The 12,713-nt window shown below is 38.9% G+C and overlaps 1 protein-coding gene across 4 annotated transcripts in view; it reads right to left on the reverse strand.

The window, feature by feature from the left end:
* Nucleotides 1-12,615, reverse strand: part of SLC25A40 (solute carrier family 25 member 40) — a 36,763-nt gene extending 24,148 nt beyond the window's left edge. The window contains exons 1-4 of one of the 4 annotated variants that reach the window (XM_056118219.1): nt 12,420-12,615; nt 6,906-6,974; nt 4,088-4,208; nt 1,288-1,347 (exon numbers count right to left, since the gene is read on the reverse strand). In XM_056118219.1, the coding sequence (XP_055974194.1) occupies nt 1,288-1,347; nt 4,088-4,184 (157 nt within the window). In that variant the 5' untranslated portion in view covers nt 4,185-4,208; nt 6,906-6,974; nt 12,420-12,615. Of the gene's footprint in view, nt 1-1,287; nt 1,348-4,087; nt 4,212-6,905; nt 6,975-12,065; nt 12,163-12,419 lie in introns of those variants that run through there. The other 3 variants (XM_056118220.1, XM_056118221.1, XM_056118222.1) reach the window with 3 other exon arrangements.
* Nucleotides 12,616-12,713: the final 98 nt, after the last annotated feature.

The raw sequence follows: 12,713 nt of genomic DNA on the forward strand, positions 1-12,713 counted from the left end.
AAAAGTCCCATACAGAAAAAAAGAATTATTAACTATGGAAGGAAACAGATATTGATTATACTTATAGTCATTCTACAATATGCACATGCATCAAATTATTATGTTATACACCTGAAACAAATATTTTGTGTTGGCTGTATTTCACTTTAAAAGATAACAAATGTTTTCTTGTCAAATATAGTAAATAACACTATGTTTTGCCATTTCTCTGTATTTGTACTACCCAGAACCCACCCATTAACCACGACTATCTCTAACACCAGCATCTTCCTACTACTAGAATCTGCTGCCAAAACTGTCTTTTTTTGGTTGATTAGATATAATTCTGAGGATTTCATTATATATAAGTCAAGTGTCTCCTTCATTTTCTTTCTTTTTAATTCCTGTTTTTTTTTTTGAACACACTCATTCAGGCTTAAGAGCAGCTCTCAGCTTGGTGCTTGAGTTCACTCCTGGCACTGTGCAAGAGTTGCACAATGCCAGGGGTTCAACCCTGAGTTTCCCATATGCAAAGCACGTGCTCGAGTCTTCTGAGCTATTTCCTTGGTCCCCATTCATTGGCATTTAAGGATTAATTTAACATGAATTAAATGTGAAGATGATCTAAATTCTTAATCTCCTCTAAAACTCTCTACCCTTTCATTTATCTGAAATATGTACCTTATCCTTCCATTTCGCTGTCCTGTCTTCAACAGAGTGGTATTTGTGAATAAGTCAACTTCTTTATAGTCTAAAATATCAGTATCTGGCTATTTAAACATGTCAAGAAATGCCATTATCTTTTTTTTTTTTTTTGAGGAAGTACCCTTTCCACAGGGTTCTCAGGAGGCCCCAGGATCCCTTACAGCAATTCTCAGCCAAATGGCCTATGGTTTAATGTGAGGGCCAATGGATCTGAAAGGAAATATCTTTATAAAATTTGGGTTCCTTACATGCAGTTCTAACTTGTAAGATATATACCCAAATATAAAATGGTATATGATAAATTCAGAAGAGTCTTGTTTGTTTGCTTTTTGGCCTTCAGTGCAAAGGACCGAAGTGATCTAGCCATGTGCAAGGCAAGAGCCTTAGCCTCTGCACTCAACTCTCTTTATATAATTGAAAGATTTATAATAGTGTTAAATATATTTGTTTTCTGAACTGCCTCATCATACCCAACTATGTGATGAAACAATGTTCCTGCAAAACAAAGATAAAAAGGAATATTTCTTAGGAGACAAAAAATATTACTCAAAAATAGAGTAAAATTTAAAAATCTAACATTTCCAGGATAATTGGTCCACATACCTTTGGAGAATGGGTTGTTTTGCGCTTGTAGTCGAATTTTAACAACATCCAGGGGTGTGACTGCAAAGATGCATATAGTTTGATTAACAAGTAATGCCTGTTGACTGTACAGAAATTTGTCAAAAAAACATAAACCACAAAGAATCCTATCTTTCCTAATGACTATATAATGACTGAGATTATCCTAAAGTGTATGGGGATATAAATTCTAATTTTTTTTCTTTAGAGTTTTAGAGGATCAGGGAGAATACATTATAATGAATTCTCTCATAGCACGAATCTGTTATTTTATTCCTACAACTACAATTATATCCTCATTAAAATTAAATAGTCCAAGTGTCTATTTAAATATTTGACAATAACTTTGAATAACAAGTAATTATTACATATGCCCAAATATAAAATGGTATACTGATACTGATAGATATTAATCATCGTAATCTGTAAATTCACCAGTACCTAATAAAAACTATAGGTAGTACAAATTTGAATGAATCTACATAAACCATCTCTACAATCAATTTGTATTATTCCACTTGGGAACGAGGACAAAGAGAAATGGTTTTAATTTGCTATATTTTGTCCAAGTAGAAAAAAATGTCATATAGTAATTTTAAAATTACTTTGACTGAAAATAAGGATGTCAAATTAGATGTTCTTTAAGGTCTGCTATTAATTTATTTTAGTGAAGCAAAAGTTTTATTTAAGAAAATTCACTTAGAGAAATGTAAGGATAGAGAAAGAAATAGAAGGCATGTGTTCAAGAGAGAACCCAATATTCTTCAGAATGAAAAAAAAAATGATTTCTGGGAAAAACTTGTATATAATTTCTCGAAGTTGTCTTGGCCTGGAGTTCTCTGCATTCCTGAAAGTTAATCTGCCTCTAAGGTCCTTAAACCCAAACACTTTGATGTGAAATAAAATCACATCCTAAAGCAATTTTCTTGTTTGTTCTAATCATCTGCTTCACCTGCTATCTTACCAATAAATCATCTAATTTAAAATAATTAAAGGGCTTACAAATAAATCCTTCGGAAGAGAGAAACACTGAACAACACACTGTAGAGATGCCTCTGGACCGAGGCCAGGCTGTTTTATAAAGGGAAATCCGGAGGCAGGTGGGTGAGTTCCAATCCTTGCCCCAAAAGAGCCATGGCAGCCAAAAACCTCCAGAACTCAACTGCCACCATGCTCACAGCCAATCTCCACAGGCTCGGCTGAGCCTCATCCATGAGGTTTGTGGAACTCGTGACTAAAATCTCCAGGCTTGCATGAAGTCGGGAATGAGTGGCCTCCTCACCATCTCCCTGTGCTTCTGGTAGCATGGCAGTCATGCCCATAGACTTGTTCTGGCACCATATAAGCTCATTAACAGCCATGATCCAGAGACTCACAAAAAAATCTCTGAAGAGAAAAAAATAAACGATACACCAAAGAGATGTCTCTGGACCCCAAAATCATCATCCAGTTAAAAAAAATTAGATTAACCTCAGCTGTATAACTGCATTTAAAATTTTAGAATTCCTGGAGTAACATCTCATATTCTACACCACTGATGTACCAAGAGTTGCATGCCACATTTGATGAGGTGTAAAGGAGAAGGCAACCAATCTTAAGGAGGGAAAAAAAATGTATATATAAATAGATGTATCTCTATCTATCTATCTATCTATCTACATAAACACACAGGCTCAACTTTTAACAACATGTTAGTAATCTCTTATACAAGGGCTTACTGGTTCCTGGGTGAAACAAAACAATCTGCACACACTTTCCTCTAAAGAAAATTTTTTGGATTATTTTTAGTTAACTATTCATAACAAGTAATACAAAATAAATTATTTATTTTGTATCGGGGGTCCTTCTTTGGGGGCAGGGTTTGAGAGTCAGGGTGGAAACTTTTGAATTAAGGTGGTAGGTAGGTGCAATGGTGCTGGAATTGGTGTTGGAATATTAAATGTAACAAATTACTGTGAACAACTTTATAAAAATAAAATCAGCACTGTAGCATTGTCCTCCCATTGTTCATCAAATTGCTTGAGCAGGCATCAGTAATGTCTCCATTGTGAGACTTGCTGTTACTGTTTTTGGCATACTGAATACGCCATGGTAGCTTGCCAGGCTCTGCCGTGCTGGTGGGATACTCTCGGTTAACTTGCTGGAATCTCCTAGAGGGATGGAGGAATCGAACCCGGGTTGGCCACGTGCAAGGCAAATGCCCTACCCGCTGTGCAATCGCTCTATATTTTACTTATTTTATTTGAAATAAAATTAAATTTAAAAAATAAAATAAAATCATTAAAGTGCTAAATTATCACTCATACACATCTGGTTACTAAACTCATTTATATAAAAAAAAGTATGAGACTAAAAAATGTGGCACAAATTATAAGAAACCCTTTAAAATTTGTATTGGCTGCTAACGGAAATTGCCAAAAATCTTAATTATTCATTGTCCTTTTAAAATATTTTTTAAAGTATTAACAGTTCTTAATATCAACATGAACACACACACACAAATTTCTAATCTAATTCTCTAATTTTACAGATTAAAAAGAACAAGTTCAGAGAGAAGTAGGAGCTATCCTGAAGTGCATTAATCACTCTGAATGGCAAAATAAGAACATTCTAGACTACTCATTTTCTGTCCAGGATTCTTTCTATATTACTGAGCTGATAAAGGATTATTATCACTTCTGAGGGCAAAAAAAGTGTCCCAGTATTTCATAGACATTAAAGCTCAAATGGCATTCGTAGCAGATGCAGTTATTACATATTCTCTATTATCAACAGTATTTACCCATTAGTGATGTCAATATAGCTCCAGTACAAGAGGCAAACATTTGCTGAAGAGGCGTCGCCTGGATAATCTGTTGCTCCTTTCTTTCAGGATCCATATTTCAAAGTAGTTGATGAAAAATCTACTGAAGACAAAAAAGACTCAAAATAAATGTTCAATGGAAAAAATAAACAATTTCAGGTGCTAAAAATTAAGCTGCAGAAACAGTAGTCAATGTTACTGCTCATGAAGTTCATCACTACTAAAAGTAAATACACAAGTTCATTTCAAAAAGTACTACAAAAACATGTTCTCTGATTTCCCAACACTGGTAATGTGCTAGAGTTCTTCCTGGCACAGTCCCTGATCATCAAGGCTGCTGGGCTTGTGTTAGAAAGTCTTGGAGACCCAGCCCTGAAGGGAGAGAGCTGTTGCCGGGGGAACTGGCATTTCCTTCTATTAGTATGGCTTGATGGTCTTGTAACTGCCTGTGGCCAGGGGTTTGAGACAGGGAGAGCTGTTTGACACCTGTAGCAGCTGTAAAGTGTTTTGTTCCACCTCTACATTAGCTCATAGAAATCCAGCGGTAGCTTGTGACACTCCATCCCATCACGTAACCACAGAATTCACCTTCCTCTTCCTGTCTCAAGATCCACTGTAATGCATTCCTTTCTGCCCCTATATAACCACTGTTCTTTCCTAATAAACGTTGTCTTATGGGTACAAATCTATGGCCTGTGTGGGAGACTTTGTCTAGGTCATGCTGTGTGCACGAAGCTTTGAGCGTCCGTTGCCCTAGGTGCTGAAAAATCTTATCACCATGTTCCCTGAATTCAGTAGCTCCTAAATGGCAACAGTAATGTACATCCTCTAAGCTGCATGAGCATCACATTCATCAGACAGTAAAGAGAATAGCAATAAAGACAATGCTGGCAATGTAATGAGGATAGCACATGACCAACGAGAGTCAAAATCTATGAATTTGGTCTCCTAAAAATTATTCAAATACTTGCTCTAATCTGACACAGAGTTATCAGCAAATATACAGCTTTTTATTGTATAACTAAAATTGTTATAAAGGAATAATTCAGAACAGAACCTACATAAAAAACACTTTCATAGAAAACTTTGTTCAATAAACATATATTCTTTACAAAAAGAAATATAGAAAAATACAAAACAAAAAAAGTATAATACAGAAAAATACAAAACTCACTTGTAAACTTATTACTTAGATATAACCAATGGTAATGAGTAGGTATTACCTTTCTAAAAGTTGATGTATAAGCAAGTACATTTATTTTTATATAAGCGTATGTCTGTCACTGTCACTGTCACTGTCCTCCCGTTGTCATCGATTTTCTCGAGCGGGCCCAGTAACGTCTCCATAGTGAGACTTTGTTGTTACTGTGTCTGGCATATCGAATACGTCACGGGGAGCTTGCCAGGCTCTGCCATGCGGGCGAGATACTCTCGGTAGCTTGCCGGGCTCTCCGAGAGGGGCGGAGGAATCGAACTCGGGTCGGCCATGTTGGCTGCATGCAAGGCAAACACCTTACCAGCTGTATGTCTATATATAATAAATGCCTAAAAAACTAAGTACTGTAGCACTGTCCTCCTGTTGTTCATCCAATCGCTCGAGCGGGCACCAGTAAAGTCTCCATTGTAAGACTTGTTGGTACTGTTTTTAGTATAATAAATATGCCACGGGGAGCTTGCTAGGCTCTGCCAATGCAGGTGGGAAACTCTCGGTAGCTTGTCAGGCTCTCCGAGAGGGGCGGAGGAATCAAACCCGGGTTGGCCACGTGGTCGGCAAACATCCTACCTGCTATGCTATCAGTCCAGCCATTTTATTTTTCTATCCTCTCTCTCTCTCTCTCTCTCTCTCTCCACACACACACACACACAAACATCAAATATCTGGGTAGATGCACTTTTATTGAAAAATTTAAGTTTATGGTGATTGGGAAAATTAGAGATAGTGTTGGTAGGAAGGTGCAATGTTGGTGGAATTGGTGTTGGAATACTGAATGTCTGTAACAAATTATCATGAATGAAAAATAAATAGGATAAATAAATAAATAGGTTCATATGTAATGCTTAGTAGACAACTTGGATGCTAAAGATTTTTTTTGTTTGTTTTGTGGGCCACAACCAATGGTGCTCAGGGTTTATACCCTGCTCTGTGGTCTGGGCTGCTCTTAGTGGTACCTGGGGAATGTGCATTGTAGACTGAACCTGGGCTTTGCATGTGCTCACCTCTCTGGTCTAGGTGCCTACATGATCACAGGTTCTGTGTCACTACCTATAGACTTACATGATAATTTTTAATACTTATGATTTTTAATCATTAGTCTCATATTGGCAAATATCTGGGTTATTGTCAATTTCTCATTCTATCACTCATCTTATACATTCCCATATAATCCTTAGACATAAATCTTTTTTGTAGTTATACTACCACAAATGGAAAACATGACTGTGCTAAGGATATGCTACAAAATGCCAACTATTTTCCAGAAAGGCTGGACCACTTTACAACTCCTATGGCAATATGTGAAATCAATAATCCACAACTTCAGCAAACTAGCTCTCTCTCATATTCACAGAATTTATTTTTCTGAACCATTTGACAGATTACACAGATCACACCCTTGCATCTTAAAACTCCCTGAATATTCTTGCACATAATTAGGGTACTATAATCAGATTGAGGAAGCAAGTTTTATAATACCTTATAGTTCATATTTCTAGTTTGTCAGTTAGCCCAGTAATAATCTTTAGAAGAATTGATGATACTTTTTAATATTTCTTTAGACTTTTGTTATAATTTACATACCTTGCTTAAGTCTTTTCCTCAACTCTGTTGTCCAGTATTTTGTTGTTTGTAACATCAGTAGCTGAAAATCTGTAGTGAACAAAGGAAAGTGTTTTACTTACTTTTTAAATTTATTATTTTGGTGTTGTTCTTGGTGGGGGCGGGGAGGTGGTGTGCTGATAACTAATAGTACTTAGGTGCTACTCCAGCTCGGTGCTCAAAAGACCACATAGTACCAGGGATTGAGTCCAAACCTCTGTCATGCAAAGCATGCACTCAGATCCTTGAATTATCTATCTGGCCTGAAAGTAATTGTTTTCTCTTCACTGGTAGGTGGGGGTTGGTGGGGAGGGGCGCAACATAGGTGCAGCGGTGGGGGAATAGATAACAAGTTTAAAGGAAAAAAGTATTTGAAGCACTTTAAATACAAATCAACTCTAGTGTATTAAGTGCTTTGAGAAGTAAGACAAGCTATCCATAAATTATAGCACTGGAGCATGATTTTTCTTTTACAAAGCTTCATGTTATCTCAGTAACTACAAACTGCTTTATAAACAATTGCAAGGGCTGGAGAGATCATACAGTGGATAAAGAGCATGTCTTGCATGTGACCAGCCCTGGTTCAAAATCCTCCTCTCTGCCTCCCAGCACTGCATATGATTCCCCAAGCACTGTCAAAAAGACCCCTGAGCACAATAGCCTCTGAGCACCAATGGTTGTGGCTCAACACACCATAAATAAATAAAAACAAATGTGAACTTGAACCCACTCTCAATCTTGATATCATTAAGAAATGGACAATCAGATTTTGTGACTCAAAACGAAATATCCAGCATCATCCATAAAGGTTTTTTTTGTTTTGTTTTGTTTTTGGTGGGGGAAGTTTAACCTGAATCTAAATAATCTTTTAAATCTAACTTTCGTCCTTGGAGAAATGTCGTATGTGTAGTAGCAGAAGAAGGAATGGGAATTTGGAATCAGGAATGAAGAAATCTTCTGAAAGCACAAAAAGTTATTTGATTTGACTGAGGTGGTAATTACATGAACATATTTGTTAGAAATCAACAGTGTTTAAAATTGGTTCACTTTATTATATGTAAAGTATAAAGAACATCAGAAGTTCAAAAATTTTAAGACAAAACTTTACATAAGTCTTTAAGGAAGCTGCAGGGGTTACAATGGCAGAGCTATAAAAGAACCCTGGTTTCTTTATGTAAGATAAGTGCTCCAGCCTTTGTGTCACTCCTGCCAAAGTCTTAACAGTAAACATTGGGTACAACACATTGTAGGTGGTCAATAAACATAGAAATGGAATAGGTGTGGATTATTTTGTAGTTGAGGTGAAAAATGTGTTCATTAACAGCCTAAAGGAATTTACAATCTAGGGCTGGAGCAACAGCACAGCGGGTAGGGCGTTTGCCTTACACGTGGCTGACCCAGGTTCGATTCCAGCATCCCATATGGTCCCTGAGCACCACCAGGAGTAATTCCTGAGTGCAGAGCCAGGAATAGCCTAGGCATCACTGGGTGTGATCCAAAAAGGCAAAAAAAAAAAAAAAAGGAATTTACAATCTAGTTCTAAAAATCAATTATCATCTCTGGATCAGCAGATCATCCTCAATAGTGCCTATCAGTGCCACAGCAGGCTCTGAATTGTGTTCCAGGGAATCCACCCTCAAACTCTTCAACATCTTTCTTACTCTATTTCTGACCCTTGACTTAAGTTATTGTTGAGAACTTTTGAATTTAGCCTGGTTTCGCACATTACTCTCAGCTGATTAGTGAATTAGTGCCTCAGGTACTAATAAATTTCATCCTTTTTGTTTGCTTGTTTTGGCACGGCTCAAAGGACCAAATGGGGTGCCAGGAAGAGAACCTGGGTCAACTGTACTGTGTGCAAGGCAAATTATTTACCATATCTACTATATTCTATCCTTACATATGCTTAGCCTAAAAAAACTAAAAACACCAAAAAAAAAAAAAAAACCCTTAGTTTCTCTTTTTGTTTTGTTCTGGTTTTGTGTGAGACCCCGCAAGACTATTCCCAGTTCGGAGTATGGGGGGAATCACTCCTGACAGTGTCTGGGGGTGTTCAGGGTACCATGTAGTGCAGGCCTCTTGCATGCAAAACACACACTCCAGCCAATTGAACTCTGTCTTCGTTCCTCCTCAACTTTACCGAACTGGATATTAAAGCCTCAAGAGTGGTGGATATTAAAGCCTCAAGAGGCTATTGCCCAAAGAGTGTTTCTTAACTTTTCTGACTATGGCCCCTTTTCGAATTTCTTTTCTCATATCGTGGCCCTGTCCTATTTGTTGGCCCCAGTTATAGAGCCCCCATTTCCTTGAACCATCATGGGGCCCATAGAGGGTCATGTAGCCCCTGGTTGCGAAATGCTGTCCTAAAATGTGTAAAATGATTAACAGAAATAGCAATAGAACACAACTGAGAAAATAATAAAAAATTGCTGGCAAACAAATCTAATAATGCTACTGAAGGTACTAATGAACAGTCAATGTGAGAAGAATCTAAGCGAGGCTGGTTATGAGTAAGAAACAGGAACTCTGCCAGTCAGTTGGAGACACTTAAAAAAGAATAGGAAAGTGACAAGTAAAATATTAGAGAAAATGAGTAAATTCATTTGCCTAGGTTCTGGAACTAAACAGTTGCAAATAAAAGAGATTAGGTATCTCAAAAAACTCACGAGGTAGACCCAATAATTATTATTTTGTATCAGAGAAATGTTAATATTTGCCCAAGGTCAAAAAACAAGTTAGGAATAGGGCCAGGAGTGAATAGAAATAATTTTTCCTGACACATAGCCAAATGTTTGTTTTTCAGACCATGATTCTACTCAAAGTCCTTCAACTTTGCTTAATAGAACTCATAAATCAAATTTCTCATCACGAATAACCTTGTCCTCATTCTTTTATTCTTAAATATATATGTTTACCTGAAGCACAGTTCAAGAAAAATACTTTAAACAGTAGCCCTGTTGACTGACACAATAGGTAAGGCAATTTCTGTATTTAAGAGACATAGATAATCTCTGTGCTTCTTCAAGAGACTACTATAAGATTTGTGTTTCAATAATAATATTTAAGGAATTAGTCTTGAGTTACAGATTATAAAGAGATTAATACTCTCTAGTAAAACAGACTTTCTGCTTATTCATTTCTTGGCATTATCATCTACAGTGCAGCCAAGGGTGTGTCTACAGTGTGCAAACATATCACTACCCTTTCTCACTACAGTAAATTCGAAAGAGAACTCTTCATCAGCACACAAAATGGTCTTCCCTTTTAGTTCAGTAGAAAAATTTATTTTTCTCCCACCTTATCCCCTACAGTTATTATTACTATTACTATTGTTATTATTAGGTTTGGGGATCATACCTCACTGTGCTCAGGGATCATATGTGGTGCTAGGACCAAAAATGAGTCTGTAGTATGCAAGCCAAGTGCTTTAATCCCTGTATTGTCTCTCTCCCTTCCCCTATACCTTATCAAGACCCAATCTTGTTTCCCTATCACTCTTAATTCTTTACATGGACAGTTTATCCCAAGAATATACTCATCTTGTTTCCACTCGAAACACATCAATTTTATGCAGAGCGCATCTAATTATCAACTAAACTTCTCACTCAGAACCACAGTGTGTGTGTGTGTGTGTGTGTGTGTGCGCGCACGTATGTGTGTGTGTGTGTGTGTGTGTGTTCATGTTCCTGGGAATCCATGTGGGATTTAGAAGGCATCAAGGATATTTTAGACACAGAATCAAAGGCCTATTTTCCAAGTGTTAGCCTTTTTGAACTCTTGAGACGAATGGCTGAAACACAGTTCACCAGAATGCAGCACTTACTGAGGAACCTGTGCCAGGCACTGTGTGAATTAAACATATTTTAATTTCAAACATGTTTTCAAACATGTTTCATTCAATCCCTACAACATCTGAAGTGTATTTCTTGCTCTCTTTATACAGATTTAATGCTCAAAATTACCCAAAATCATCTAGTGAAACTTGCATAATCTCAATGTTTGTGCTGGAACTTGAAAACTGTTTCTCAACCTTTCTCTACTATGGCCCCCCTCCTTTCCAATTTTGCTTCCTTGCTGTATACCTATGCCCCTTGTTGACTGGTCCCCTAGTTTTGTACTGTGGCCCCTCAGAATATTTAAGGGGTCATAAGGCCCCTGGTTGAAAAATGGAAATGCCATCCTAAATAATATTTTGTACCAGGTTCTGTTCCTGCTTTAGTGGCATTTTCCACATCTCTTTCACTATTTCATTACCTCCACCACTCATCACAATTTCTCTTACTTCACAGGCTGCCCTGAGCAATCTCATTTCCTACCATGAGTTTACAGTCTACGATGTTTCTCAACATATTAGCTTTTTTAATAAAAATAAAAACTTTTTGCTCTTCCAGTAACTCGCCTTTTGAAAACAACTTGTTCTTCCCAAAGATAAATTAAAATCTCAGATACTTGTTCACAATATACCTCCTGCGTCTAAAGATCTGATAGTCTCTTATGCATTACTGAGAGCTAGTGACAGATCTGTCTGTACAACCTCTCAATTCAATCTATCTTCCTTCACATCACCTCCCCTGAGTAACAAACTGTCAAATGTCTTCTAAAGTCATCAACACACACAAGAAAGGAGCTTTCAACCTAAAGTGATCAAACTAATACTCTCATTTTCCTAGAAAATCCCAACCATTTATGTTCTTCTCTTTAATCCTTCCTTTAATGTTTACAAAATAAACATACCAAGAGCAATTTTGGGTGACACATTTCCCCAGTTACAAAATTACTTTCTTTATAAAAAACACAAAGTAATCCTTAACCATGATCCCATTAACACCTCTGTTTTTTCAGATTAAAAAAAAATAACAATAAGAGAAGCCGCTGTGAGAAACGAGATACAGCTTAACGGGCGAGAGAGTATACTTTGCATGTAAGAGGTCTGGATTCAATGCCCAGCATTGCATGGTATCTGAGCACCAGCTCGGTGTAGATGTCTCCCAAGCAAAAAAAGAAAAAGAAAAGAAAAGCCACCTGGAGACAAAGATATACAGCAATTGAACCAAGTTTTATAAGCCGGTAAAGCAACCGATCAGACACAAAACCGCCGGCCTCTGAAGGCAAAGGCCACTGTCACTGCTGAAATAAACTTACATACAGCAAGATGAAAACAGGTGTGTGCACAGGAAGTGGACCGCAAGCGCAAGGCCAGGACTAAAGGGCACTCTAGAGGAGGCCTGGCCTTGGGACTTCCGGCCCGACCCTGGCTCCTCGCCCCCCGCGCCTCTCTCTGAGCCGAGAAGACGCTCCACGGCCAGTCTCGGGTGGCAGGCTCAGGCCGCGGCGTGGCGGGGAAAGCTACGCTGCGTAAATCCGGTCGCGCGGAGCAATGGGATACTCCCGAGAGCGGAGCCCAGCGGGGCCAGAGGCTCAGTCCAGGCTCGACCCCGCCGCCACCGCGCCTGCCTTCCTCCGGGACCGCAGTCCCGTGGGGAAGGAAAAGTCTACCTGGGGGAGGCGGCGGCTGGCGGGCAAGCGATCCCGGACTCCCTGGAAGGTGGGTACAAGACTGGGGGTGGGCTCGGCCGGTGCCCGGCGTACAGTGCATCCACTACGAGATGTGAAGTCCACAAGAACTGTCCGCGGCCGCGCAGGATCGCGACACGGCTAGCGCGCAGCGGGGCGGATCCGAAGCAGAGGAGGGCATTGCGCTGGGGGGAGGGGCGGGGGCGGAGACACGGGCGGGGCCGGACGTGAGGGGCGGGGCGCGCTAGGGGGCGGGGCCAGCAGGCCGGGGGAGGC

The sequence above is a fragment of the Sorex fumeus genome, unplaced genomic scaffold, assembly GCF_029834395.1.
Source record: "Sorex fumeus unplaced genomic scaffold, SorFum_2.1 ptg000037l, whole genome shotgun sequence".
Lineage (NCBI taxonomy): Eukaryota > Metazoa > Chordata > Mammalia > Eulipotyphla > Soricidae > Sorex > Sorex fumeus.